This window comes from Nesoenas mayeri, assembly GCF_963082525.1.
Source record: "Nesoenas mayeri genome assembly, chromosome: 3".
In the NCBI taxonomy this organism is placed as follows: Eukaryota; Metazoa; Chordata; class Aves; order Columbiformes; family Columbidae; genus Nesoenas; species Nesoenas mayeri.
The window spans coordinates 26,142,487-26,169,794 of record NC_137544.1 but is presented as its reverse complement, the minus strand read 5'-3'; the positions used below and the strand labels follow the sequence as shown (position 1 = coordinate 26,169,794).

Sequence of the window (27,308 nt, the reverse complement as noted above, 5' to 3'; positions counted from 1 at the left end):
GAGCAGCCCTTCTGAATTACTGGAGGATTTCATGGAAACAAATTTGAGAATATACCAGGGAACTGAGGGTTAAAATGTAATAATTACATTATTGAATAGACATACAACTTCTACTTCGATATAGAGATTTATTTTCTAAACATCTGTACTAATACGAAACTATACTGTCATCTCTTCATGTCTTGTCATATGATATAGCTGCTATCATATGTTATTAATAACAGATTTTTTTTAGCAACACTATGCCTTTGAATTTTAGTTGAAACTGGAACAAGATTTTGACATTTTTTGTCTTTTACACTGAATGGTTTATAAAAGTTAATCTTCCTTAGACATTTTAGTGCTGGAAGATAAATCCTTTACACACGGCCTCAATTATATATTTAGTGTATTTATACCAGGAAGCTGGATTTTTCAGATTTTCCAGAGCTGTAGTTTTCATATGTTGAGACTCACTTCAGAAAGGTCTCTCAGGGGAAATACCTGTATAATACTTAACAATTATATGTTAGCTACAGCACATGTTGTACTGTATCATGATGAGGATATGTTGGTTATTCGTTTGGACTCCAGGAAGTCATTGCCAGCAAGGAAAAATAATAATATTTGGATGCCTTAACCCTCTATTTTCTTTAACTTAGGGATGCAGACTTGTTCCTGTTAGACACAAGAAGGGCTCAAGCTTCTGATGTGGGCTGGTTTGTGTTTGACATTACTGTGACCAGCAATCACTGGGTGATTAACCCGCAGAACAATCTGGGCTTGCAACTCTGCGCTGAAACCGGGGACGGTAAGATCAAAACTGTAAATCATAACTCCATGTATGCTCTTGTCATCTCTTGCTGGGAACCTTTTCTGGATGGGCGTTTTCTAAATCGACTGGGTGACAACTCACTGAGAGTTTATAAGTAAAGGACGCAAGTCTTATCCTGCTATAACCATAGTCTGCAAGCTTTCTATTATTCTTATTTCTGAAGAATATGGCAATTATAAAGCTAGCTGAATCATGTTAAAATAAACGAAGTTTGGGATAAAAGCTCCTGCATACAAAATGAAGTTCCATTTTAACGTTCTTCCACTGAATGTTATATTCAGGAAAATCAAGCAGATTTGCAAACTTTTGTTTAGAAAGTTTCTAAAAATCTTTCTGGGATGAAGCACAGAGAAAGGTATAATAAAAGCTCAGGACAGTTAAGGAGGTATCTCATAGACACTGGTACTGTTACTGGAGAAAGATTAACAATAGGGTAATATGGGAACTGGTTTACTATCCTTTAAAAAAAAAAATCCAAAACTTTTTTATCTTGAAATATATTAAAAATTTGAAATCTTGAAAATTTTAATTAGCTGAAAATAAGAAAGATTATCAAAAGTGAAGTCAGAGTTGTGTGTGGTTTTGTACAAATTTACTAGGCTACTACATTATTCACAGTTATGCCCTTCATTAAAAAGTGAAAATGCATCTCAATGCAAAACAATATTTTTACAAGAAATGTTCTTTACTTAGACTTCTTTAGAAACTAATAAAAAGAGACTTATATACTGTTTTTTCTGTGATGGTTCACTTAATCCATACTACTTTACAAGCAAGCTTTCAGATTTAGCTCTTTCTTGTCAAAAAAGCTTTTTATGTCAGAGGTCAAGGGATCTATGATGCCAGTTAATCTAAACCTCAGCTGACATAATGTTAATGAGTAGCAGAAGAAACCCTGGTGTAAGGATTAATATTTTTTTCCTTCTTTTTTTTTTGTTCTGGCTGCTTTTTCTCATTGTTTTTGATCTGAATTCTCCCTCAGGCTCAGCTGAGAAGTGAACAAAGCCTCTCATACTTTTTCAGCAAGTGCTCTGGCTGCTGAAGAGTTATGCAAAAAGTGTCCTTTAACCATGATGCTTAAAAATGGAGTTGGCAGGCGTGAACCAGAGCGGACGACCATTTCATCTAATATTGTGTATACAGCCTGAGCACAGTCAGTGGAAAGGGGAGGTAGTTCTGCAGAGTGGACCATGTTGTTGCTGGACTCAACCAGCCTTCAAAGTCACTGCACCTGAGCCTGGCTGTATGTGGAGCAGCTTTGTTAGGCAGCCTGGTTTTGTGAGGCCATTTTCAAGCCCTTAATATACTGGAGAGGTGACACCTCCGTCGGACATCCAAATTAGCTGGATTTGCCTCTGGCCAGCTTTTCTATTGCAGAATAAACTCCAACTTTGACTTCTTTTCCAGGAGATCCAAATACAGAAATTCTTTAAAATTAAATATCCATGAAAGATGTTCATTATGGAACCCTGGAACGATCAATTTGTTGGTTCTAGCCTCGAAATTATATCTGCTTGGTAAACAACAGGAAAGTTTATATGAGTAAAGGGAGACCTTTAAATTGATACACTGAAGAAACTGTAAGAGAACATTTTATGTAAATATTTCCCTTGTCTTTCTCCCAAGATCAGAAAGGTGATAGATAATTTTCTGTTTTAAATTCCAAAGCCACAGGCAGCTTTACCTTCTGCACCTCACTTATTTGAATTTCTCAACACAGCTCCTTGAGTGAGGAGGGAATTCCCCTCTTCCCTCACTTTCTGTTCCTTTTTCAGTTTATTCATGCAAGAAGAGTGCCCTTCAAGGGACTTAAGTTTTCAAAACTATAAGAAGACCTGTGCTATACCACTTTGGCTTAGCAAAAAGAAAATCATCCTTTCATGCTCTTACAATTTTGCTCTTAAGGCTTTGATTATTTTCATTGGGTTGCTCTTACTTCTGGAAGCTATTAGAAGCACCAACAGTTGAGTGACATGTTTGTGTACAGATGGAACATGAATTTTTATACATGACTCAGTATGTAGCGGACTCTGTTTGTAACCCAGAGAACCCCACCCACCTTCCTTCCAACCAGTTTTTTATGACAGCTCAGAGACTGGTTCAAATCAACTAAAAAACCTTCCCTCGGCTCAAGTGAACTTTAGGCCCTGCAGGTCTGAAGCACGTTTCTTCATGTCTCCAGCTGTCCATTGAGTTTATGGGAGGTAGAGGAGTTCTACCCCCATAACTGGAGAGATATTTATGATAAGACCTGATCTATTAACCCTTCTGTTGCAGCAAACTGTTAAACTAAATGAGATTCTGTTAAGTCAGAGGATCCCTCTTTGAGGTATTCAGGTGCTGCACTGGGGCCTTGGATAAACAAGTCTGTAAATACATACTAATTTTTAGATTTGTTCATACAGTGCCTTTAAAATGGGATACTAATAATTACTGAGGCTCTGGGGTGCCAATATATTATTATAATTACCATTAACATAATCTTTCTTACAGTTATCATCTTTCAATGACTATTTAGGCAATCACTTGTGTAGATATATTTCTTCCATGATCCTTGAAGATGGTGCATTATTATTATTATTATTATATAGTTAGTAATAATGTCTACATGAGAAGTAAAAATATTGTAACTATTTATTATGACGGTGCGATAAAAACAACTGTGGAAGAATGTCTGGTTGATGTAATTCATATTTTTCCCCCTTTGAACGTGCTGAAAAAGTACAAAAAGCCACATGACATTGGAATGTGTTTTCTTTTTTCTTTAAGACAGTATTTGGTATCATACGCCTCATTTTAGCATGAAATGTAGACTTTTTCTCTTAATGGGACGTTTTATTTTGAACGGTAAGAATAAAGGTTTGCATGACACATATGGAAGCTGTCAACATATAATGCACTGTTTCCCTGGGGCTGTGGTAAATTAAGGATCAGGTTTTTTGGTTCTCTTTTTTAATGTTTCCTTAACATTTTGCAGCATCCCCTTTTGGCCAATTCTCTCCTTTTGACACCAAAACTCTCCATGGTGTTTAAAATGAGAAGTGATCATTTTCACACTGATGGGAGTGCGGGTGTTAGACGAATTGCAGCATAAAATCAATACAGATGCAGAAACAATTCAAAAAGCTCCATGTGATGCTTTTCCTGTATATATACCATATGTATCCTAAGGCTTAAACCATGTTCCAGTGAATCAGCACCTTTGTATTAACATTTTACATTTTTATAATTGGAAGTTAGCAACAGTTTGAAGATGGCTTTTACTGGAAGAGCATAAACAGCTGCAAAAGTAATCCTTTTGCTGTTTGTATCATTGCTGAACAGAACCCAGTGCTGTCTACAGAAAATGGGAGAGGGAGATGTGTAATGCTCACTGATGATGATCCACAGAATAACACAAGTTCCATATACACAACTCTCGATACAAGAGCCCCCACAGCCATGTAGGTCTCTGCCTTTTCTTAGATTACTGTGGCTCTCAGAGGAAGAAACTGGTGGTAACTTTGAAAAGCCCATGGTGATTAAGGTGATTTCTGTTACCACATAGTCCTGTGAAAGGTTTCTTAGGGCTCTCTTGCTGTTTGAGGTGGGCAGGCAGCAGGAATCCTCAGCTCCCTGACTCTGATTCTTACCTCAGGTATTTTATTTCCTCAGAGAAAAGGGAAACTTGAAAGAAATGGGTTCCTTGGTCCAAGTAAAGCCTGGGAAAGGCCAATTCTCTTTCCAGCATGTATTTGGGTACACTGTGACATGTGTCCCCTGGAAGGGGATTTGGCTCCTAATCTCACATGCTGCAGGAAGGATTGGTGAGGTCCTTCTCCCAGGGTGACAGGGGAGACACTAAGTGACACACTCTCTCTTCTTTAGCCTCTCCTCCTTTCAGCCTGAGCCTTCCAAGTTCTCCTATTAAACCTTCAGAGAAGCAGCATGGCCACTTTATGTTGCAGAGGGTGGCTGTCTTGCTTTCAACCCATAGCAACCTGTGGCAGCACCCTGGTTTCTTCAGGCTGCATGCTTTACATTGGTCTTGGCCTTACCTTTCAACACTAAAGATTATGAATCTCAACCTGAGGTTGTCTCTCCTCCACCTTGGTTCTTAACTTGCATGGCCATGGAGGATGCTGCTGGGTTGTTACATTTTAGTCTCTTGGTGGATCTGGTATTTATAAGGCAAAGTATCAGGAGTGAGTTCACCTTCATTAGTGTCCTTACAGTGGGGGAATTTAGGAGATATATATATATATATATTTATACTGCTGTATGTATGGACTTTGGCAGGCAATAGCTCTGCCTAAATTCTGAGCCATCTGGAAGCCATATAGCCATGTTAGAACAGCACTGAACCTGAGCTAATATATCCTGCCCCTCAGCAGGTTTTATTAGCTTGGGCTCAAGCACTGCCTACGTACAGCTACATGAGTCCTGGTCCAGAGCTGACTTTGGCCAAAATTGCGCTAGTGAATTAAACATGCTCAGGAATATCATGATGTGAACCAAGCCAGAGGGATGATTCTCTCAGCCTCCAAAACAAGGTCACCTCCTGGGTGAGGTTGCTGCAGGACTGCCTCAGGGTGCTGGGCACTCAGAGCTGGCATAGGATGTAATTGCACTAAGAGCACCTTTCCACTCTTTGTTAGTAAGGAAGGTCAGGAATGGGAGATGATCTCCTACCCCTTCTCCTGCTACCACTGCATATTGGTGCACACTGGTTCTGGCTGTACAACTACACCTCCACCCTACTCCCCAGATAGGTGAAGGATACATCTGCTTCTCAGCACCAGTGTTTTAGAAACAACAGCACTTATGTTTCATTTCATTCAGAAGGCTTTTATCCATTTTGTTCTTTGATGGATGGCCAATTAATCTAATCTCTGCTTGTTTTATTGTCTTCCTAAAGACATTTTTAACGGTGCAGAAGAGCCCTGGGACTCCTACAAACCATTCCTGGTTGAAGTGCATTAAACTGAAAAGATATATCTAGCACTTAGCAAACAGATTTGTGTATGATCACATCTGAATTTTTGTGTAAGCATACATGGTACTGTCATGTTATATTAATACAGCATACCATGGCTGCTAACATGTTCCCAAGAGGGGAAGAGCTTCAAGATCTCTATGAATACCAAAATCAACACAAAGAGATATGCAAAATTCCTTCAGCAAAACTGCATAAAACGAACAAGATGTAAGATTTGTAAAACAAAGCTGAATCTTTAGTTTTGACTAAAGCTATGAAACCTAGGAAATGTGGAGCACACCACCCAAGACCACCTATTTTTCAAAATTCCTTAAAGCCTCCAGAGAGTAAGAGTTAATAAAACACATGAAGCTTGCTTCAAAAGCATATGTTATGTTTCTATAGTTAAGTGTGCCCACCCAGAAAAGTTAGCATAACAGTTTATGTAGATGATACAATAGAGACAGTATAAAATACTTCAGAGCTGGAGTGTTGGGGATGTCTTATATATAGACCATCACATTTGTCTTGTTAGGTTTTATCTTCTCCTTTTTTTTAATAATCCTTCATTTAAGCTTTGGTAGCCAAACTCAACCTCAATTCTTTTTCTGTGAAGTTCCATTGCTCTCAAGAGCACTGTTCAGGCATGAGAAACCACAAAAGTTTCTATCTAATTTTGAAAGTTACTTTGCCAGCTTTCAGACTCAGAGCCTCAGTGCAGTTTTTGCTCAAATATTATATGTTATTGGACCTTGTATACTCAGGGTCTTTCTCCAAAAGGCCCTTTCCAGTCCTTACTTCAGACATCACTCCCCACAAGGAAGAAACTATAGATGTCGCATTGGAATTTTTTTCTTTTCAGCAAACTAAAAATGAATACTCAGCATCACCAAAGTTTTCATTTCTATCTACAAATATATACAATTATTACCAAAATAACTACCGTGACCTAGCAGTAGTGGTTAATCTGTAAAATGTGTTCTGTGGCCTGTTGAACACTTTTGAAAATAAATAAGTGCTTGTTTTTCATAACAAAATGAGTGGTTTGCTGCAGTTCGATGACTCAAGACAAAATAATGGATCTTGGAATCACTCATTGTCCTGTGTTGCCAGTGCAAATCTGGCCAAGATGCTGAAATCTCTTGCAAAATTAGTCTCTGCTCAATGCCGTACATAAAATATATGTTGCTTAAGGAGAGACAGCCAAGTCACAAATCTTACCACCGTCATTGACATCCACACTGGCGGCCTCAGAAGTCAGCTTTCTGAATGTCGTGAAAAACGAGGCAATGTCTTCAGGTCAGGACTGTGAGATAGACTGTTACTGAAAGCTTGAAGGGCTCTTGCATTTCCATTTGGAGCAGCTGGGGGATGAAATGAACTTTTAAGATGGAACTTGATCAGTTTATGAAAGGAATTGTATGATACAATTGCATGTCACAGTAGAAAAATGGACATAGTGACACAGCAAATAGCTCTGCGGTTATGATTCTGACTGCTATTCCTATTCTGTGGCTTAATTAAAAAAAAAAGGAAGAAAATCATCAGGATTGTTGAGTAGCACCTTTTTATAAACTGATCTTCACAGTTATTGAACTTTACAGTTATTTTTGCAGCAGCAATTCCTTTATTGTAAGGGGACAGAATGTGCAAAGGCAAATAATATTCATTCTGTTCAGTCAGTCAAACTGGCACTTCCAGACAACCTTTTATGCAAACTGCTAAGGGCATTTTACTATCAAATACAATGAAAGCCAACAATAAGTTCAAATGCCAAGTCAAACAAATACATCTTGCCAAAGACTCAAAATCATATGAATAAGGACTACGGAGTTCAACAGATTTGGAACATAATGCTTTAAATAAGTCTTAGTCTCCGAATTTACCTGTCAATATGGAGAAGAGATAATAAATTATCATAGTAGGATTGAGAAGTGCATGCCAGAATGTGGGGAATACAAAAACTCTGACTGTTCCCAGACAGAGTAACTCCATCTGTTATGCTTATTTGTTTTTTTCTATGTGTAGGGGCAAATGCAGTGGTTAGGCTCAATCGAGCAGACACTGACTGTTGGTTTCTTGCAGTTTCTTCTTCTTTTGTTCTAAAGTCTGAAGAAAATACTTTGAAATCCTCAGAATTAAAGATACAATGGAAGTATAAAACAAAACCTATTTTTCAGAATGCTTGACCACATCCAATACTTGTTCAGAGATGCTCAAGAGAAGCAGAGAGTCACACCTTGCTGTTTTTGTTTTCCCACTTTTATGTGGGTGAAGCTCCAAGGGAAGGTGTAGTTAAGCAGGTCAGCGTGAGCCATTCAGCTGATTTTAGAAAATATTGCTCTAATACCATAGTATGGGACAACTGTGCTGCAGAGACCTGGATGTTCAGTTGTCATCAAAACTGAGAATTTTCTAAATGCTTACAAGAAATGTTAGACTAAAACTGTTTGCTAAAAATGAAGTCCATGAATGCTTCTTGTTACAAAGGCCAGTTCAGGGTAGGGTAAGATTTTTCTTACTGTATTCTGAAATCCACACTAAGGACAAAGGTAAGGACTACCTAACAAGACTATAGCACATGGAGCTACTGCTGTGGTAGAAAGATTAATGCATTTCATATGCAGTATACTTTGAAATCCCTTCTGTTTGGGAAGAGGCAAAGCTTTGTGGTCTTAGACTGAAGGACATCTCCCCCACACACACTTTTTTTCTTTTTAATTGAGGGATAACAGAAGTTCTGTAAATGCAAACTTTCTTTTGCACAGAAGCAACCTAAAATGGAGATAACATATGTGGTTTGAATTTCCAAACCAAACAGTTCAAAGGTCCTCCATGGAAGAAATATAGTGTCTCAAGGGCAGTGTATATTTTGATTGCTTCATTTTCTGAAAGTTGCAATTAAGCTAAGGTATATGATAAACTGATAGAAAAAAGTCAATAAAAGTTTTTCTGTTGACTGCACTAGAAGATTCAGAGCATATACTGTTCATGAATTGAACAAATGCATCCTAAAAACTCAGGCTGGCTGCTTAAAAGATCACACAAATAAAGGAATAAAGTCACATAAGCTGTTTCTGTGTGTAAAAAGTCTGTGAGTTACAGGATTAATTTTTTATAGTATATCTCTATACCCTGAATAACCGAGCAAACCTTAACTTGTGGAATCTTAATAGCCACCTCATTGCTGAAGTCTAAAGGAAACCCAGAGGAAACTTAATAATATTAAAAGTTATTTTAAAGGGAGTTCACTTTGGTTTGAAGGATATTTTGCTTCACACACAATATCCACCATTGTAAATTCAAAGAACCTAGATTTAAATTCAGAAAACCTCCACACATCTTTACAGCCCTCAGCATATAAATCTATGAGTATTCTTAAAATGTCTACCAGTAAAGTATTATTATTTTACAGATAAAATTAAAATTCTGAAAGTCATTGGAACAAAAAATAAAGAAAAATAGTAAAAATATTCCCTCTAGAAATGAGGGGAAACTTGGAACTTTGTGGTAAGAGGCTAGTTTGTCCATGTTGCAATGAATAGAGAATAGTCTGTACAGTTTTTCATATCTGACTTGCAAGAGAAGATTGGAACATATAGAAATTAATGTTACTGAATTATTTAATAGTAACTCAAACACATGAAAAGAAGAATTAGAGAAACACAAGACTAAAAAGCCATTTAAAAAGAAATCAGAAGCTTCAACAAATATATTTTTCCCTTGCAGTCAAAAAAGTAATTATCAAAATTGTTCAGAATATGTTGCCAATTACTCTGCCCCATGACTGCTAACTTTCTCAGTTCTTCTCTTGCTTTTGCTGGGCTCTCTGTCACTGGAAACATCTTAAACCAATTTAAAGTGCTACACCTGAATAAACATGTTGTAAAAGTGTTTATGTATTGAAGTGGGTCAGTTCAAGGTATGGTATTTGGCTGGAACGTCTAATTTCTCTTTTTACTGCAAAAGGGCTGCCAGAAGGAGGAAGTCTGAGCTGAATTAATACATTTGTTACAGTGGAAGTAGAATGGAAACTGCTTTAACCACAAATCAAACTGCCTCTTTCATTTACGCCAGTGATAGAGTTTTTCTAAGAAATATAGACTCTGGCATACAGCCACTGTAAGTTTGTGTTTGAAAAGGAAACCTATATGCTTATTTCTATAAGGTTTACTCCTATGCTTATTTGCAAGTTCTTTTTTGGGATGATTGAGTTAGCAGCATTATACGTTTGTGAGGCAGACGCTCCTCCTTGCTGGTGTAGCAAACTTTACCAGTCGGTGTAGAAGCATCCTCAGGCGCCCCGATGCTGCACAGTGCAGGCGGTGCCTGTGCCCGTACCTTCGTGTTTAAGGGACCTCTGTGTCCCCCACCCAGCACAGCTGCACAGCTTCACATGACACTGTCTCATTTTCTGACGGTTGAAGGGCTCTGCATAATACATGTACGCACAAAAGTGTTTATGCTGCCAAAATAAATTCTGTTAAGAGCAAGGGTTTATTTGCTAAAATGTCACTGATGCAGTTTCAATGACTTGTTTTGCTTTCTTTTCTTTTAGTGGGGTTTAGATCCTATAATATAGTGAGGTTACCACGCAGTCCTGACCGAACAAATATTTTAAAGAAATATGCACATCCCCTGGGAACAGAACCAGAGTCAATAATGTACATATTTCAAACTCTGTTCTCTTGAACGACTGACTGCCTTCCTACCTTTACTAATGAATGAACATCAGTTTGAATAAGACTGCACAATATTTATTTTTAAAGCAGAAGTATATTTATTATCTACACTTCTCTTTGCTACCAATTTGCTTTGGGGATATAAGGTTCCACATCTCACGCTCAAGTGATGCAAAAATTAGATGACCACATTACATTACCCTTTCGACAGCCTACAGACTTTAATGGGGCTCATTTATTTTTCAGTTCTATAGATCTGTATGCGAAACTGAATTAAAATACCTGAGTAATAAATAAGATATATAGTTTACAGAGATCACAATTTTATGCAACACAAACTACCTGTAATTATGTTGAAACTCTTGTAAGTTGGTGATCTTTTTGTCTTCAATATTCCATTCAACAAAACGCAGTTAGGATTTTTAGTCATCTAACTTCAGGACTACAGACAAAATCCTTGTCATGCTTCAGTTAGCATTTGAACTCCCACTGTGGCTTCAGGAGGGGCAGAAGTTCATCTTTCAACTTACAATTTCCATTACTTTATAGGTCGAAGTATCAATGTTAAGTCTGCTGGCTTGATTGGAAGACATGGGCCTCAGTCAAAGCAACCGTTCATGGTTGCATTCTTCAAGGCAAGTGAAGTGCTTTTCCGTTCTGTCCGAGCAGCCAACAATAAAAGGAAAAATCAGAATCGCAACAAATCCAGCAGTCATCAGGAGTCTTCTAGGATGCCAAGTGCTGGGGGTAAGATGAAGCTATGATTTACTAGCCTCTTTATAGGACTTATTGTCACCTGCTCAAATGCAGTGGAGTCCAGTAGCTCAAGAAGATACTGCTTATTGTCTGAACTGTCAGAAACTGTGTTCCTGCTCTGTTTCTACCTACCCCTTTAGCTTTTCCAACACCTATTTTTTATGTTGTCCCTGAGCATGATCTACCATCTGTGAGTCAGGTCACTTATATGTATCATGGACTTCTGGAGGGTAAAATTACAAAGTAGATTGGGAAAGGCAGTATCTGAGCTGGAAACTAGTCCCATGTAGTAAGCAGCTGCATGAGGTCTTTGCGACGCACGACAAAAACGTAAAGAGAGTAGAGAGAAGGGTTGCACCCCAACTTGTTGTTTAGCAAGCCTCAGCAAAAGACAGTTTAACTGCCTCTCAGCTGAAGATGCCAAGATGTAACACAGAAATCTGAATGATGGAAATAAGGAAGTACTTACATGTATTGTCACGTGCTGATGTAAATACACAGGGTATCCCTAAATGAGAGTGAATTCAATCCCTTATTTACCTGAAAGGTACTGACAGTAATGCACGTGAAAACATTTTCGGTCCCATTAGAGCCTGGAATAAGCTTTGCTCCATCTCTTTCTTGAATTGCTTGTTCAGCTGAAGGCACAAAGTCACATTCTAAATATTCGCATTTTTGAACACACATTTCTGCTTTTCAGGGACAGAATAAGAAAATGTACCTTTCTAAAAGCATGGCAGATCTTGTACCAGCATATCAAAACTTTGATATAGATGCTACTGTTAAGCCCTGTGGATACCTACAAGTAAGAAAATTAGTATTTAGTGGAAAAAATTCAATGGAGTGGAACACATTTATTTGAGGGGAAACATTATGAGCATTATGCATTGCTTATATCCATCTCAGAATCTCCAAAGTGGCAGAGTAGAGGCCTCTCTAATGTAATGCAAAAGCCTTTCCCTGATCTTCTGCACACAGAGGAATTTTGCCTTAATGGTCACAAACTGCTATTGATTTGCTAAAGAAGTCATAGAAATTATTTTAATAACTGATGTTTCTAGACTAATTTAAAGTTTACCTGATGATCTATTGGAACAAAATCCCACTTTAAGGCTAAAAATGAGTATTAAAACATATCCCGAAAAATCTACTGCTTCAGTAGTGGGCTCATTTTTATTTGCATATGATGTATAGGTAGGAAAAAGACTGCTATTTCTCTAGTTTCCACTGAGGACCTGGAGCACAGTTTTTTTCTGAGGTAGATGATTAAGAGAGATGCACATGTTCCCTCTGAGGACCCTAGCTTTTGAAAAGCCTCTGACATTTGTTGAGGCACAAGAAATCTCTATTTACAACTGCTTTTTTGTTTGAGGTTGAGTGTTGTCAAGTTTTTCTGGTATTCTGTGTAACTATACCACAAATAGCACATCTGCACAATTTTAACCCCTTATTATTAGTAAATATTGCAGGAAAGCAGTTATAAACAATAAAAGAAGTACCAAACTAGACAATTTTAGCTTTTTACTAGTAAAAAACAAAAACAAAACCAAAAGCCAAACAAAAACCAACACAAAACCAACAAGAACAAAAGAAATTACATGCTTTATAGCAGAAAGGCATTTTTTAAATTATTCATTATTCATAAAGTGATATTGACTAAATACTCTTTCTTCATTATCTGCTTAAACTACTTCCAGTTTTTTGAAGCAATGAAGGTTAAAAATTGACTGAGCATCTTGTAATTCAGACATTGCTTAAGCACGCACATCAAAGCTTGCTAGCTGATGCTCATTCTAAATTCATTGACTTCAGTAGAAGAACTGAATCTGCATTGTTTTCTGCAGAAACTGTTCCTTCTTTTTTACTGCTATTTTATGATGCACTTTCCTATTTTCCTAAAAGGGCTTTGGACCCTCGTCACAACAAGAGGGTAAGAGGGTGGGGGGGGTTGGGGTTTTGTTTGTTTGTTTGTTTTAAATACAGTCAAACATGACCTGTGCAACTGCATTAACTCCAATCTCTTACCTCAAAGGTCAGTAAGCTTCTGTTTGCACAAAAATACAAACCAAACCAAATCAAAACAGTCACCACCACAACAACAAAAAAAAACCCCAACCCAAACAAAAAAAAACCCCAAACTTTTTTCCTGGAAAATGTCTACCAGTTTTGAGAATTACATTTTTTTGAGAGAGAGGAACAAATCATCAAAGTGAACTGTACACACAAGATACTTAAATATAATACTTTCAGATTGAATCCCATCTTTCTATTCCATGAGGAAATGAGAATTCGACAGATTTGTTAAGCCTCCTTGATTATAGCAGGAAAGCAGAACACAAGCTCCCTTCTTGTTTAACCTGGGAAAAACTCAACCATAACACATGCCAGTAAGTTGCATTGGCGTGAGAATTACTTCAGGAAGAGCTGTCTGTATGTCTCAAAGCACTGGTCAACCTCATCTGTTCATTCAGTCATGCTTCAGAGCTCTTGTAAAACAAGAAAAATCAGAACATCTCTAGTGAAATGAGCGTTATGAAACAAATTTTCTCTTAACCTCTTTAGGTCCATAGTCTGCATAAGCCTAGATTTGCATCAGTGTGTATGTTGATCCATGCCAGATCTCTGTCAAAAAAGGTTGCAGTTCAAGAAAATCTTACTGCTAAAACAAAATTAGGTTAAGAAGCAACTGCATATGCAGTTGCATCAAAGGCAGAGGCAGCAAGATATGAGCAGGCTGGAATAGGTGGCAAAGCTGAAGGCAGAAAAATAACCACAGCCTCACACAGCAATGTCCTCCATAGCAAAACTGCTTGGAGGAGTAGCTCCCGCACCATAGCAAATCTGCTTCCATGCTCTTGCCTTGCAGTTTGCCTCAACAGTCCTCAGCTCACAAAAAACATCTTTAATTCGGGTGCCATTAATGATCAGTGGTGGGACTTTCCATGCTATAAGTGATTCAAAACACTTTTAATTACTATTGCAACAGTGCTCATTAAAATCTGCAGATGAGCACACTGACGGCTACAAAGGCAACATGCAGATTCTATCCAGATGCTCTAGTGTGCAAAAAAGGCATGAAAGAGAGAACATATTCTTATTCCCAGATCTTCACGTCTCCACAGAATACAGGCAGTCCTTCAGCTATTCCCTTTTCCACCTATTCACCAGCCCCAGGATCTGCACAATTGCAGTGAATATGCTGCATCCCAGCAGGCTTGCAGTAGAAGGCTGATTCTCCCAGTTCTTTACAGCCTCCAGTAATGAGCAGCACTTTAAAAGTATGATTCATCTCTTCATATTTAAACCAAAGAAAAACCAAAATAATTCTCCCCATCACCTTCCTCATGGCAGCCTGTCAATAGGCCATATTCAGTTCTCATCTATCCCCTGATGCATGACACTGTTGGCATAAATGACATAGTGATGGGCAAACGTAATTGTGTGATGTGGGTCCTTGTATCTAAGCTTGTTCCATAATCTTATATCTACAGCATCTAAGTCAGACATTGGCAGTGAAAAATGCTCATCTACATGGCCAGAGGTTATGTAGGCAGACCCAGATAGGTATGCTGCCATTTATACGTCACAGGTTTTTGTAATAATTCTCTCTGCACGTCGATCCAAACATTTCTAGTCATACCTTCCTTCCCCCCTTGCTTTTTTCTCCTTCCTTTTCTGTTGTGTGTGGGGTTTTTTTTGTTTTGTTTTGTGTGGGTTTTTTTTGTTGTTGTTGTTTTGTTGTTTTTGTTTTTTTCTCTTTCTCCTTCCCTTTGCCATGGCCTTTTGTCATCTTATTTTTGTTTTCTTTTTTTCTAAGTTCTTGGACTTCAGTGATAAGCTTTATTGTATTCTCAGTACATCGAAAGGAATGCATCACTGGGCAACTCAGTTCTTCCCTTCCAGTGGACAATACATTTTAAAAATTATTAATGAAGATACACACAAATACAACATGAAGAAAGTAAAATCTCTAAGTGTCGGTTATTATAAGAGCCATGCAAATATTGACAGATTTAGGTTCAGCTTTGTTGCTAAGAACTTCAAGACAAGATGACCCCAATGCATTGCAAAGATAAGAGAGAATTAAACTTAACAGTACTTCACTCTGCATTTCCTGTATTTTATTGGTTGGTGTTGCATTAATTAATCAAAAACACAGTACTTTGTGACAGTACATATAGGCATGTATATGTGTGCTTATTTCCCTTGCAAAAAAAAACCCAACAAACCCTCATTAAATTTCTTATAAATATATTTTCTCCCTTCCACAACTCTTTCTGCTATGTAGGTGTTTGGACCCCAGCTGCAGTCTCTGAATAGCAGCAAAACAATGTTTTTTTAGTCACAGTAGTCGATGGTTTTGATTCTTGACAGAATAAGCATATGGGCCTTGAAGCTACAGTATGTGTAATTGGATACTTTGCACCAGATCTTATTATGAATGTCACATTTGATACTTATATGAAATGTTACATTACATATAACATTTGTCTTATATGAAAGAATTCAAGGAAGGAATACAGATTTGTTCAAGTCTCCCTTTCTTCGAATGTGTGTGGGCTAGATGGTTTGCAGATACATGCCCACATATGGAACTCAGACCAGCATATCAGGTGTTCTGGTGTGGCTGCTCATCCACCCCTGCCTAACCTGTATTCAAATGATTCATAGCATCGAGACAATGAAGACATCTATGTGGTGTCTTACATATTTATTATTCACCCTGTCTGCTTTAGCTGTAGGGACTTTGCTTTGTTCTGGTGCTAAACCTTCTGTACATATTATTAAATATGAAAATGTCATGACTGAGAGAAAATTGGCAAAAGCACAGTCTTCAGTTTTCTTTTGTTTGCCCACTTGGGTACTACCAAAAACTGGATTGTGACTTTCCTGATTTTCTCATATGCACATCTTTCCCATGTGTTTCAGTCACAGCTTTTTTGCAAAGTGACTTGCATTTTATATGACTGAATTTTAAATCCCCAGCAGCTGAAATAGAAGAGTTCAATATTTGCCTCCTATGAGCACTGATATTAGTCAAAATCAGTATATAGATTCTTGTGAAGACTGATCAGTGAAACACAGTTCATTTTTTTTTCCAGGTTCCTTTACTTTCCACTACTTCACGTTACTTCTTAAGTGTGTGCAGAACATACTAGATTATTACAGACAACTCAGCACAAAGTATAACTAAAAGATTTTGGTTTTTTAAACGCATATAGATTTTTTAAAACTTGTGATGTCTTAGGATAGCCTGCCTTGTTTCCAGTGGCTAATCCAGAAAGACATAGGACTCTCATAGGATGTGGGTATCTATTTTGATCCTATATGCCCTGTGGCAACTGAGAGTATCTGAGATGGCAGCAGATAACTACCTACCTCTGGAGAACTTTTAACGACTGTCACTGAGAATCAGCCCATGAAGGGCTAGGAAAATACCGTAAGAATGAAGGTAGTGTTCATCTTTTAAAAGTGATGAGGATTTGGGGTATTATAGCTTAGAAAGCCTAACTTAACATCCCTGTTGGTACTAGAACAAGTTAGTACTGCAAAAGGATATATTTTGACTTGTGCACAGGTTTTGAGACAGCTTCAGGAGACGTGTTGTGTTTGGGGCCCAGCTATATTCAAGAGAAAGTGGCTACATAGCCTATTAAAAAAAAAAAAAAAAAAAAAAAAAGCAGATTCGAAGAGCATGTTACCAATAACAGTAAAATTTGGGTGGGTAATTTGAGTGACATCTCATTGAGCCTCTTCTGGATCTGATCCAGTCCAACGTTTTATTGGTAATTTGGATGATTGATCACTCCTCCCAGATCTGGTGAACTTGCAGAGAGCACACTCTGTTCTATTGTCCAAGTTACTAACAAAGACTTCAGTCACTATTGGCACCAGTACTGATCCTTTAGAGGTATCCCTAGTAACCAGCTGCCAGCTGGACTATGTACTGCTGATCACAACCCTTTCAGCCCAGCAGATCAGCCAAATTTCCACTCATTATGTTCTTTACCTATCCAAACCTATCTGACCAATTTGGCTATAAGAAAACAACAGGAGACCATATCAAAAACCTTCCTAAAAGTAAAGTGAACAACACCCGGTGCTTTTCGCAAGCCCACAAAACTAGTCAGCTCATTACAGAAAACAATTAGGTGGGTTAAGCACAGTTTGGTGTAGCAAATCCATGCTGGCTGTTACAAAACACCTTCTTGTTCTTCATGTGCCTGGACATGGCTTCCAGGAGGATTTGTTGTATAGAATTTCCAGAAACTGAGGTCAAGCTGATTGTCCTTCTTGAAGATGGTTGTGATATTTTCCGTTTCTGAATCATCAGAAATACCCTCCAGTCACTATTAACAAACAAAATGGTAGGGAGTGACTTTGCAATGACGTTGATGTTGTGGTTTAACTCCAACCAGCAACTAAACACCATGCAGCCACTCGCTCACTCCCTAGATGAGAGGGAGTACTCAGAAGATTGAAAGTGAGAAAACTTGTGGGTTGAGGTAATGGCAGTTTTATAGGTAAAGCAAAAGCCTTGCACACGTGCAAAGCAAAACAAGGAATTCATTCACTGCCTTCCATCAGCGGGCAGATGTTCAGTCATCTCCAGGAAAGCAGGGCTCCATCAAGACAAAGAAGGCACCAAGTATCTTAATCTGTTCTGAGTCCTTGCAACTAGGCTCTCTGCCTTGCTGAATGATGAATTTGTATTTTTCTTAGTTTTTCTTTTTGCTGTGAATGTACCTATAAAAGTCCTTGCTGACCTTCACATCCCTCACAATTTTCAACTCCAGCTAAACTTTGGCTTTCTTAATACCCATCCCTGCGTGCTCAAGCAACATATCTATATTATTGCTGTATAACTCATCCCAATCCCACAGTACTTTTACTTCCTAATTGAATTCAAACTCAGTCAAGAGTTTCTTATTCAGCCACTGTGATTTTATGCCACATCTGCTTGACCGTTTGGACATGAGAGTGGACTTACCTTATGCTTCTCTCAAAGTTTGCTCCGGAAGACCAGCCAGCTCTCATGGTGTCCTTTGCCCTCCAAGCCAGTCTCCCATGAGTTCACGTGAAGAAGATCTCTGACCAAGCTGAAACCTATTCTCCTGAAGTCTAGGGTTGCAATGCTGTTGTCGATCTTCGTCATCTCTCAGAACCTGCTAATTCCACAATATCATGGTTGCTGCAGACAAATCATACTGTAGTTCTTATCAGCATCCTCACCCCTAACCTATTCTTTAGTCATTGATTTGCATAAATACAATATAAACCTAAGGTGACCAGGCAATACATATATATATATGTATATATATATAAATAAAAATAAATAAATAAATATATATATATATATATAAAAAAATATGTGAAGTCAATCATTTGACAGTGTGGTTTTGCTGCAAAACTCCTGTTCTGGGAAATACTGCTAGAAAATAATCTGGGAAATGTAGGAAATAGTTTACTTGGCACTGTGTTCAGTTTTGGCCATCATGTCTTCAGAAAGACACAGAGAAACTGAAGAGAAATAAGAGGATAAATGATAGCACAGATCAGGACAGCTGACAAGAAATAGTTGGTAAATTTGCAGAAAAGCTCTTTTAAGCCAGATATTTGGAAGAGTTTTCTACTAGAATAGGGAATAGATAGATAACACTACGATGTGTTATCTCATAGACTGTAGACCTCTCTCTCTCTTAATTTTCTAGGAATTTTTAAATAGAGACCTTCCCATGTGTCACGTCCTGCCCTCAGGCATGAGTGGGGGGAGAAGTGACTCAGGTTTGTGCGTCCCCCCCAGTTGGAAAACACTGCACACAGTACTTAAAGTCCACAAACAAAAGGCTTTTATTTTGCAGCTGAGCCCAAATGGTATATGATTCGGTGGCAGAAGGATTTACATTATTGTAGGCTCAATCAGTAGAAATTAAACATTTGCAGCATATGCAGGGCTGAAAATCTTATATTACTATGCTACATATAAAACAGAAAACAAAAAGGTAGAAGTATGGAAAAGAAAGAAAAGAGAGAGAAAGATTTCACCATCCTTATTGCTCTGTTTTATGTGTGATGGAGTTCACAGTCTTGGATCCAGCAATGTGCAGCATCCTCTGGTGTTTTATTCAGTTCACGTGGTGAGACTGGTGGGCAGAGTGGTCCTCATGATGGTGGGTGAGCGTCGTCAGTGCTTGCACAGCATGGGCCTTTATAGTCCTCTGGGTTGCCTGCTTGCATAACTTTTGGTCTTTTGTGGAGGTATTATTGTGAGAGAGAGAAAAGTCTGGGCGGAAGGGATGATTGTGAAAGATCGACAAGTCTCGGGCCATGTTGAAGGGTTGTCGCGGTTGAGACGGACAAATGACATGGACCAAATGGCATCTATTACTTTCATCTTGAAAGAACTTGGTCCATGTCGTTTGTCCATCTCAACCGCGACAAAGGGTCTCAGCTTTTCCCTTTGTGCCATGTTGGGCATATCAGAAGGTGAAGCTGTGTGCCCTCTGTCATGTTCCCCACCTCCTGTATCGGTCAGCCGGCCTGGGCTGTGGCTAGTTAGCTTGTCGTTGATATGTAAATTGCAGTTCACCCTATACTGAATATATCATCTCCTGTGGCTGGATGAACTGGTTTTTCCATGGTGTTTCGGATATTATCCTTATCAGTACATGACACCATCCCAACCTCAAGTCTCTTAATTAAAAAAAAAAAATGCTGTTCACAAAATTGAAGGTTTTGTTTATTTTTCCATGTCTTGTTTGTTTCTTTGTTTGTTTTTCTCATTGTGAGCTTCAACTGAGAGTGGGGTTTTGTTTGTTTGGGGTTTGGTTTATTTTATTTTGTTTTTGTTTTTTTTTCTTTTGGAATGATTATTTTTGTCAAAAAAAAGACACTTCAGCATTTTTAAAATGGAATCAGAGGAGACAGCCTGTCCTCTCTGCTCCATTACATGCCTCACTGATGGCATTACTAGAATAGCACTAAAAACCAACGCTGGGGTGCTAATGTGGTGAAGGCATGACCCCATTCCCTTCTTTTCCTGTTACTCAGGAGCAGTAAAGAACAGGCACTTCATTTTCTCAAGGATTAAGATCGTTCTGGAGAAGCATGTATGAAAGGCTTTGCATGTCCTCTGACACTACAGAAACATTCAGGCTTTTAAAAAGCATCTGTTAGTCTACTTGTTTACATTAGTGTTACCAAATGAAGAACATTAAGTGGTGAATATTTCCAGAAAATACGGTAACAAATGGAAGAGTAAAAATAAGCTAATGCTTAAATAACAGACTTGGAAATTCTGTTGTTTCAGGACAATTTTTTTCATTGCTAATTTATCTTTACAACTGGGCTACTTTCTTTACCTGGCAATTAAACCTGTGCCAACATATAGATGACTTTCCCACCTCTTCTATCAAGATCTGACTTGTCCTCCTTTGATTGTCTGTCTACATATCATCAGAGGTTTTATCTAGCTAGCCAGCAAACAGGTATCTTGTAAACCCATTTTCCCTAATGCTGAATGCATCATTTTGTCTGTGCACACAAATTGTATCAAGCTGGCACTGCTGATTCTGAATTGCCTATTTTATATTGCCCTTATGACTACCCCTAGGAATATAAATGACAGTATGCTTTTTCCTTTCCTTTGTACAGTTTGGTCAGGAGCTCAAAAATAGCTAAATCTGTTGGTTCTAACAATGCTTCTAAGCAATTTTTTATTATCATTTTCTTCCTGTAGATTATAACACAAGCGAGCAAAAGCAAGCATGTAAGAAACATGAACTTTACGTGAGTTTCCGAGACTTAGGATGGCAGGTATGGTTATAAATGCTGTTTCCTATAAATTCTAATTAGGGCAATCTATTTTACAGTCCCTTATTATTTACAGTCTATTTTCCTCATGGTAATTAATATTTCACTGAAGAGAGACAAATTCTTTAAGTGCATTTTGCAATTAATATCTATCTATATAACTTTATCTTTTTTGACTGCTGTTCTTTCAGAGATTTTGCATAAATTAATAGCTTTACAATCTTGATTCATTCACATAAAGATATATCTGAACTATTACTCAAGATGTGACCAGGTCTGCTGTAAAAGAAACCAAAATCCCCACACTGAGAAATGGAACTTTTGAAATTTGCACTTGAATTCTCCTTCATTCAGTGCTGTCTGCTGCAGGTCAGAGAGGTTTCACTGGGGTAGGGTCCATAAGGAATTAGTTCACTGCTTAGTGGTCTTTATAACACCGTATCTAAGTTTATATAATTTCCAGGAAAAACTTCTCCTGCCATACAGTAACAAAAAAAAGAAGTTACTTGTAGTAAAAGGTTGTAAAGAGAGAGACAGGGCTTTAAGAGAAAAGAAAATAGCAATCAACTTAGGGGTTCTTTTTTCCAGAAAGCAAAGAGCTCTCTAAAATGAAAGAAAAGGAAGGCTATCAGCAACCTATAACCTAGACATATTGCATATGTAGGTAAAAATTCAAAGATGGCTGGCTGTGCATTTCACATTTCTCTGAATGATTTAAAAACAATTCTCCATGAGCAGAACAAGTCTGTGAAGAGAAAAAGTGTGCTATCTCTTTAGTGCCAGCTCATCCTTTACAAATGTAGCTTTCTCATATGGCCTCATTATTCTGCCTGACTTTTTGTAGTATGTTTATCCTCACAGCAGCCTGAAGAAGTAGGCGGAGACTGTTCTCCCAAGTCTGCAGAGCATAATCACCCTGTGCATGGCCACAGAGCAGGCTTGTGGTATTGCCTTGAACTCAGGCTACTGAACAAGTGAAGTATTGTCTCTCTGCAGATCACAGATTTTTCCAGGTATCACCAGTTTTTTTCATTTTTTGAAACAGTAAATTCTGATATGCCCCCAAGATGTGAAAGGCTCTCAGATCAGTCTTTCAAGTTGGCCACAGAGAAAAGAAAATCTATTTTTTTCACAAAAAAAATAATACTTGAAGAATTCAGAGTTTTGGTTGGTAAGCCGAAGCTGCAATATATGATATCGAGTCAGTGAAACTCATAGTCAAATGAGACAAAAAGAAATAAAATGCAAGAAGTAGGTACTTTATCCTCTCTGCCCTTCCCACAGCTCCTCCATTACCTTTGCCTGTCGAAGGAAGAATTCAGCAAACTAAACACATAGCTTTCATTAACATTTTAAAATATTTCCCCTCTTGTGGTGTTTTCCCCATGCTGAGTTGCCAGAAATACTCAAAATGACTTATTCAGTGACATTCCAATGGGTAATCTCTAGCAACCCTCAGTCTCGCACAATAATTATTAGTATTGAGAATGCTGAAGAAAGAGGATGCATTTGGATTAGTTTTGTTGCAACAAGAAGTGCTCAAGATTTTTAGCTTATGAAGAAAAGTGTTTTGACAAACATATTTGGACCTTTAATTTGCCTCACAGCTTCATTAGTTTGTATTCAGTACATGTTTCTAAGTTTAATTTCATTTTAGTCAGAATTTTGCATGAACAAAACAAATACTTCCTTTTTTTTTCTGGCAAAGAAAATGTAACTTAACATGCCACGTTCTGAAGTTCATTTTGTCCTTGGACAACTCATAGTTAGTTTGATATTGTTTTAAATTCTCTAAGTGAGAAAAACAAAACAAAACAAACAAAACAATAACAAAATCAAACAAGTGTTTTCATTTGTTCTTGTTTCAGGATTGGATTATTGCACCAGAGGGCTATGCTGCATTTTACTGCGATGGAGAGTGTTCTTTCCCCCTCAATGCCCACATGAATGCAACAAACCACGCCATTGTTCAGACTCTGGTATGCCTCTGCCTATATTCTATTTGCCTATTTTGCAGTTGCAAGTGTCTTGGAACAGGGGCTGTATCTTCCTCTTTGTTTGCTACTATTGGATTTTGGTTATTTCTCTTTAAATGATAACCCATTTCATTCATTCATTGAAGATTACACTGGAGAATGACTGGTGACCAGAGTGGCAGGTTTCCCTTCCATTTCAAGTGCAATAACACATGAAAAAACTGTGTTGTATTACTGGAGAATTGTGTAGACAGGAACCAAAGGGGCCCCCTGGTCCCACTTCCAAGAGCATTTTGCAGCTTATTGAAGCTCTGTGTTAACATCTACATGCTATACCTTCCAGAAATACTGACACTTGGCCACTCTGTGGACCTCTGTTGTCAACTGTTGGCAGAGATAGTTAAACCGTAATTTAATGTGAAGCTTTGCAAGCAGATGCACTTACATCTAAGAAATTGTGTTCAGTCATGCCTGGCTAACAAATGCAATCTATAAATAAGTGTGTTTGGATCTGTTGCTCTGCCTGGTACATGTAAAAGGGGATTTGCAGCCAGCTTTCTGCCTCTGCTAGTTCTTATGCTAGTCCTGTACATCAGCTGGAGCAGCCAAAAAGATGATCTTAGTTGAAGCAGCTGGCTAGGTCTCCTCTAGCCCAGCAGCACTCAGCTATGGTTTGGAAAACGCGGCATCTACAGAAATCAAGACCTTTAGGCTATGGCTAAGTGTAATGTGGTGGATCCAATATCTGGCCATAATTTTTCACTTGTGCCAGCTGAAGAATTGGCTCTGAGCAGCATCAGTATTAGCAAAATTATTAAGAAACAGAGGAATGAGAGATAATACACTAGGAAGGAGTAGGAGTATGAAAGCAGAACAGGAAAGGGTTGCCATCACTAATTAGTTTCTGGAAAGGTCAAGGCACTAGGCTACAATTAGAGGAACATAGGTTTAAGGCACTCTCTAATTTAAACTGATGATAGGAAAGTATCTTGACCATCAGACTGTGCTAATGAGTCTTTCCATGGACGGTGATAATTTTCTTTGATTTTTACATTAAAAAATCTGTGCCTGAAAATAATTTACCCCTTCAGAAATGAATGTAGCTATTTCCCTCCTGGGAAAACAAAAAAAACCAAACAACCTTAAGCCCACAAACAAACAAGCAAACAAACCCCACCAAACCAAAACCCCACACCGAACAAATAAAGCTTAACTGATTTCTGAAAGAGAGTAAATTCTGCTTGTGAAAATTGCCAGGTATTTCTTAATGAGGTAGACATTTTTAAAACCTTAGCATTTGCTGAAGCCTCTTCCTTTCCATTCAGCTTTTCATTTATTCACCTTCTCCAAGTCCAGCCACCAGTGCAACATTATTTCTGTATACCAGAATTTGAGTCAGCAAGACTTACAAAACGAAGGGAAAATGTCAGAGGCTGGAAATAAATAAAACTGTGGTAAGGGGTTCAGGTGAAAGGGAACTGCAAATGCCAGTTGGCAAAGAATATAGCAACGTGCTTGGGAGACAATGAAGAACAGCATATATGCTGTCGTGAGCTAGAAAGAAATAGGTCAGCAAAGCAATAGTTTAGCATTATGCAAACATTGTCCAGAAAAGCTGCCAATATCATTGAGATCCCCAGGTTAGAGTTCCTTCCTATAATTATAGACTGTTACATAAGAAGTGGTCCAGTGCTATTTTCTCTTGTGTGTCTATCCTTTCCAAAAATTGTTAACTTCCCATTGTTCAGAAATTCATTTAGTTTGTCCTATTTTTTAAAATGGATACTTAAATTTTCCCTCTTTTTTATGGCCTTTTTGGAATTGTGTGTCTCCCTCTGCATGTACTACACATGCATTCAGTTGTGCAGCCAAAAAATCATGAGGCTAATTAAATTTTAACTGCACATAAATTAAATGAGATAACAGTAGTTGAATGCTTTCTGGTTTAAATTATAAAAAATTCAGATTTGCACAAGGTGTGCACATGGGGATGGCTTGGAAAACAATTATTCATACACCCCACCCTAATCCAAATGTAATCATCTCCCAGCCATACTGATTACACCATTCTAAGAAAGCCCGGTCTTTGGATTGGGAAGTGACTGTTCCTTGGTATCCCTCCAAATTTACTGACTCATTTTTTTTTCTTTTGTAACAAGAATAGGAGAAATGCTGGGCCAATACCTCTCTCCTTTTTCTGAGGCTGAACTTAGGCAGATAGATGATACAGATGCATATAAATACATTATAGAATGTGTTTAATGAATTATACAAGTTTTCTTCTCCCCTCTTGCTTCTCATCACTCTCTGAGCAGGTGTTGGAGCAGCATTGACCTCCTTGTCATGCAAGTCAGTGGATCAGCAGGTTCCAGGCTCACTCTTGAAAAGGCTGTGAGCATCACTGTCATGCGGGGCTAGCAGAGCCATGGAGCTCGCAGCTGGGGTGGCAGGGGCTGGTGGAGCCAGGAGTTACGGCAGGGCAAACATCTACCTAGACGAGGCACAATCATTCTCTTCTCCAGTGCTTTGCTATTCATTTGTTAAACTGTTTTTAAATGTGTGTCTAAACCCTTACGAAACTGCTACTTCAGGATTTATTATTGCTCATTTCAAAAGACCTTCTCATGGTAACAGTTATGTAAAAATCGTTTCCTGATAGTCTCTTCTCTGTTGTCTGGCAAAGGCTCTGGGTTTATATCACTGCAAGACAGATGGCTCTAACAGTTTTACAAAGACTTAACATACAAATGAAACCTATTCCTGCTGAAGTCTTCATCCATGCCTTAATAATCTCTTGCCCCCTCTATTACAACTCCCTCTTTTCTGGCCTTCCTAGTTTCCAAGTCTTCAGCATGTGTAGAATATTACATCTAACCTTCTTTCAAGTACGAAGAACTTGTATATCCCCCATTTTCAGATATTTCCACTAGATCTTGTTCATTCTGGGATGCTGTTCAAAACTCTTTTCTTTCTCTTTAACCTTTCATTGTCATATTTCAGCCTAGTGCACACAAAGCCTTTTCTGCCTCAGTCCTTTTCCCAATCCCTCTGATCAGCTGGCACCCACCTTATGAATTGACTTAGACTTCAGTAGAAGTAGAATTGGATCCACAGATACCTAGATAAGACCTTAAGATACATTCATGCTGTCTAAGAACCTACATTGTATCACTTCATAGGCAGGAAACAGTTTCAGGATGAGCCTTTGCCTGCACAGCCTTTGTCCACAGTCTGTGACAGACTTTCCTTCACACCGAGACCCTGACACAGGAAAGCACTTTAGCACATGCTGGGGTCCCGGTGGGACTCAGGATTTGAGCCTGTGCTTCATGTTAAGTGCTGTCCTCTGCAGAGATGGTACTAGCAATATGTTAAAGTGTTTGTCTGAGCAGCTGCCGAACTCCAACCCTTTTCTAAATTTCATCTGAAAACCAGCTTTCTCTCTTGGCCACTCTTCCTCATTTATCTCTGCATCTGCTATTATTGTATATCTGCCCACACGATTGAAATCAGAGCAACTTTCTGGAGGTAAGCTGTGCTTTCAAGCTGCTAACAGAAGAAAATCTGCGAGCGCAGCACTCTCTGAATTGCAAAGACATGTTTTGCACTGACGTCCTTGTACCTCTCTGTTTGATATATGAGCTATGTATTTATCTGTCTTTCAGGTTCATTTGATGTTCCCTGATCATGTACCAAAGCCATGCTGTGCACCAACAAAACTGAACGCAATCTCCGTGCTCTACTTTGATGACAGTTCCAATGTTATTTTAAAAAAATACAGGAATATGGTCGTGCGTTCATGTGGCTGCCACTAGAATAAAAAAAAATAATCTAAAGCAGAGGATTTTATTTGCAATTGTAATAAAGTCAAGATATGAGCCCTGCTGATGAAAACACAGTCCTAAATTTATTCCATTTCATGTCATCTCTCATTTAAATGTACAGTATAATGTATATAGTAGCTTTTATTTATTTAAAAGTATATAGGTTTTTTTGTATGAGATAAATTTCAAAATCATTTATGTTATGAGTCACCTTAATATGCAATAGAACTTCACAAACTAATTTTTCAATATATCATACTGGAATCTAATTCATCCCATTTCAATATTTTTAAGTAAAGCCTTTGTATTAATTTTTTTTTAAAGCTAGAAACTCCAGAACTTCTGTAGCTGCTTCATGTTGTTAAAGGAACTAAAATATGTTTGGTCTTATTGTGCCAATGAAAACTGTGGCGGGGTATCTATTTAGAAAAAGGCACAGGAAAAAACAAAACAAAACAAAACACAACCAACAACAACCACAAAAAA

At 38.2% G+C, this 27,308-nt stretch overlaps 1 protein-coding gene across 2 annotated transcripts in view; it reads left to right on the top strand.

Annotated features, from left to right (window-relative positions):
• BMP5 (bone morphogenetic protein 5) overlaps positions 1 to 26,813 on the top strand; it is a gene marked incomplete at its 3' end in the record, with an annotated part of 56,629 nt that extends 29,816 nt beyond the window's left edge. Inside the window, exons 3-7 of one of the 2 annotated variants that reach the window (XM_080342019.1) lie at positions 642 to 790; positions 11,003 to 11,200; positions 20,949 to 21,025; positions 22,891 to 23,001; positions 26,664 to 26,813. In XM_080342019.1, the coding sequence (XP_080198145.1) occupies positions 642 to 790; positions 11,003 to 11,200; positions 20,949 to 21,025; positions 22,891 to 23,001; positions 26,664 to 26,813 (685 nt within the window). The remainder of the gene's footprint in view (positions 1 to 641; positions 791 to 11,002; positions 11,201 to 20,948; positions 21,026 to 22,890; positions 23,002 to 26,663) is intronic. The other variant, XM_080342020.1, reaches the window with a different exon arrangement.
• Positions 26,814 to 27,308: the final 495 nt, after the last annotated feature.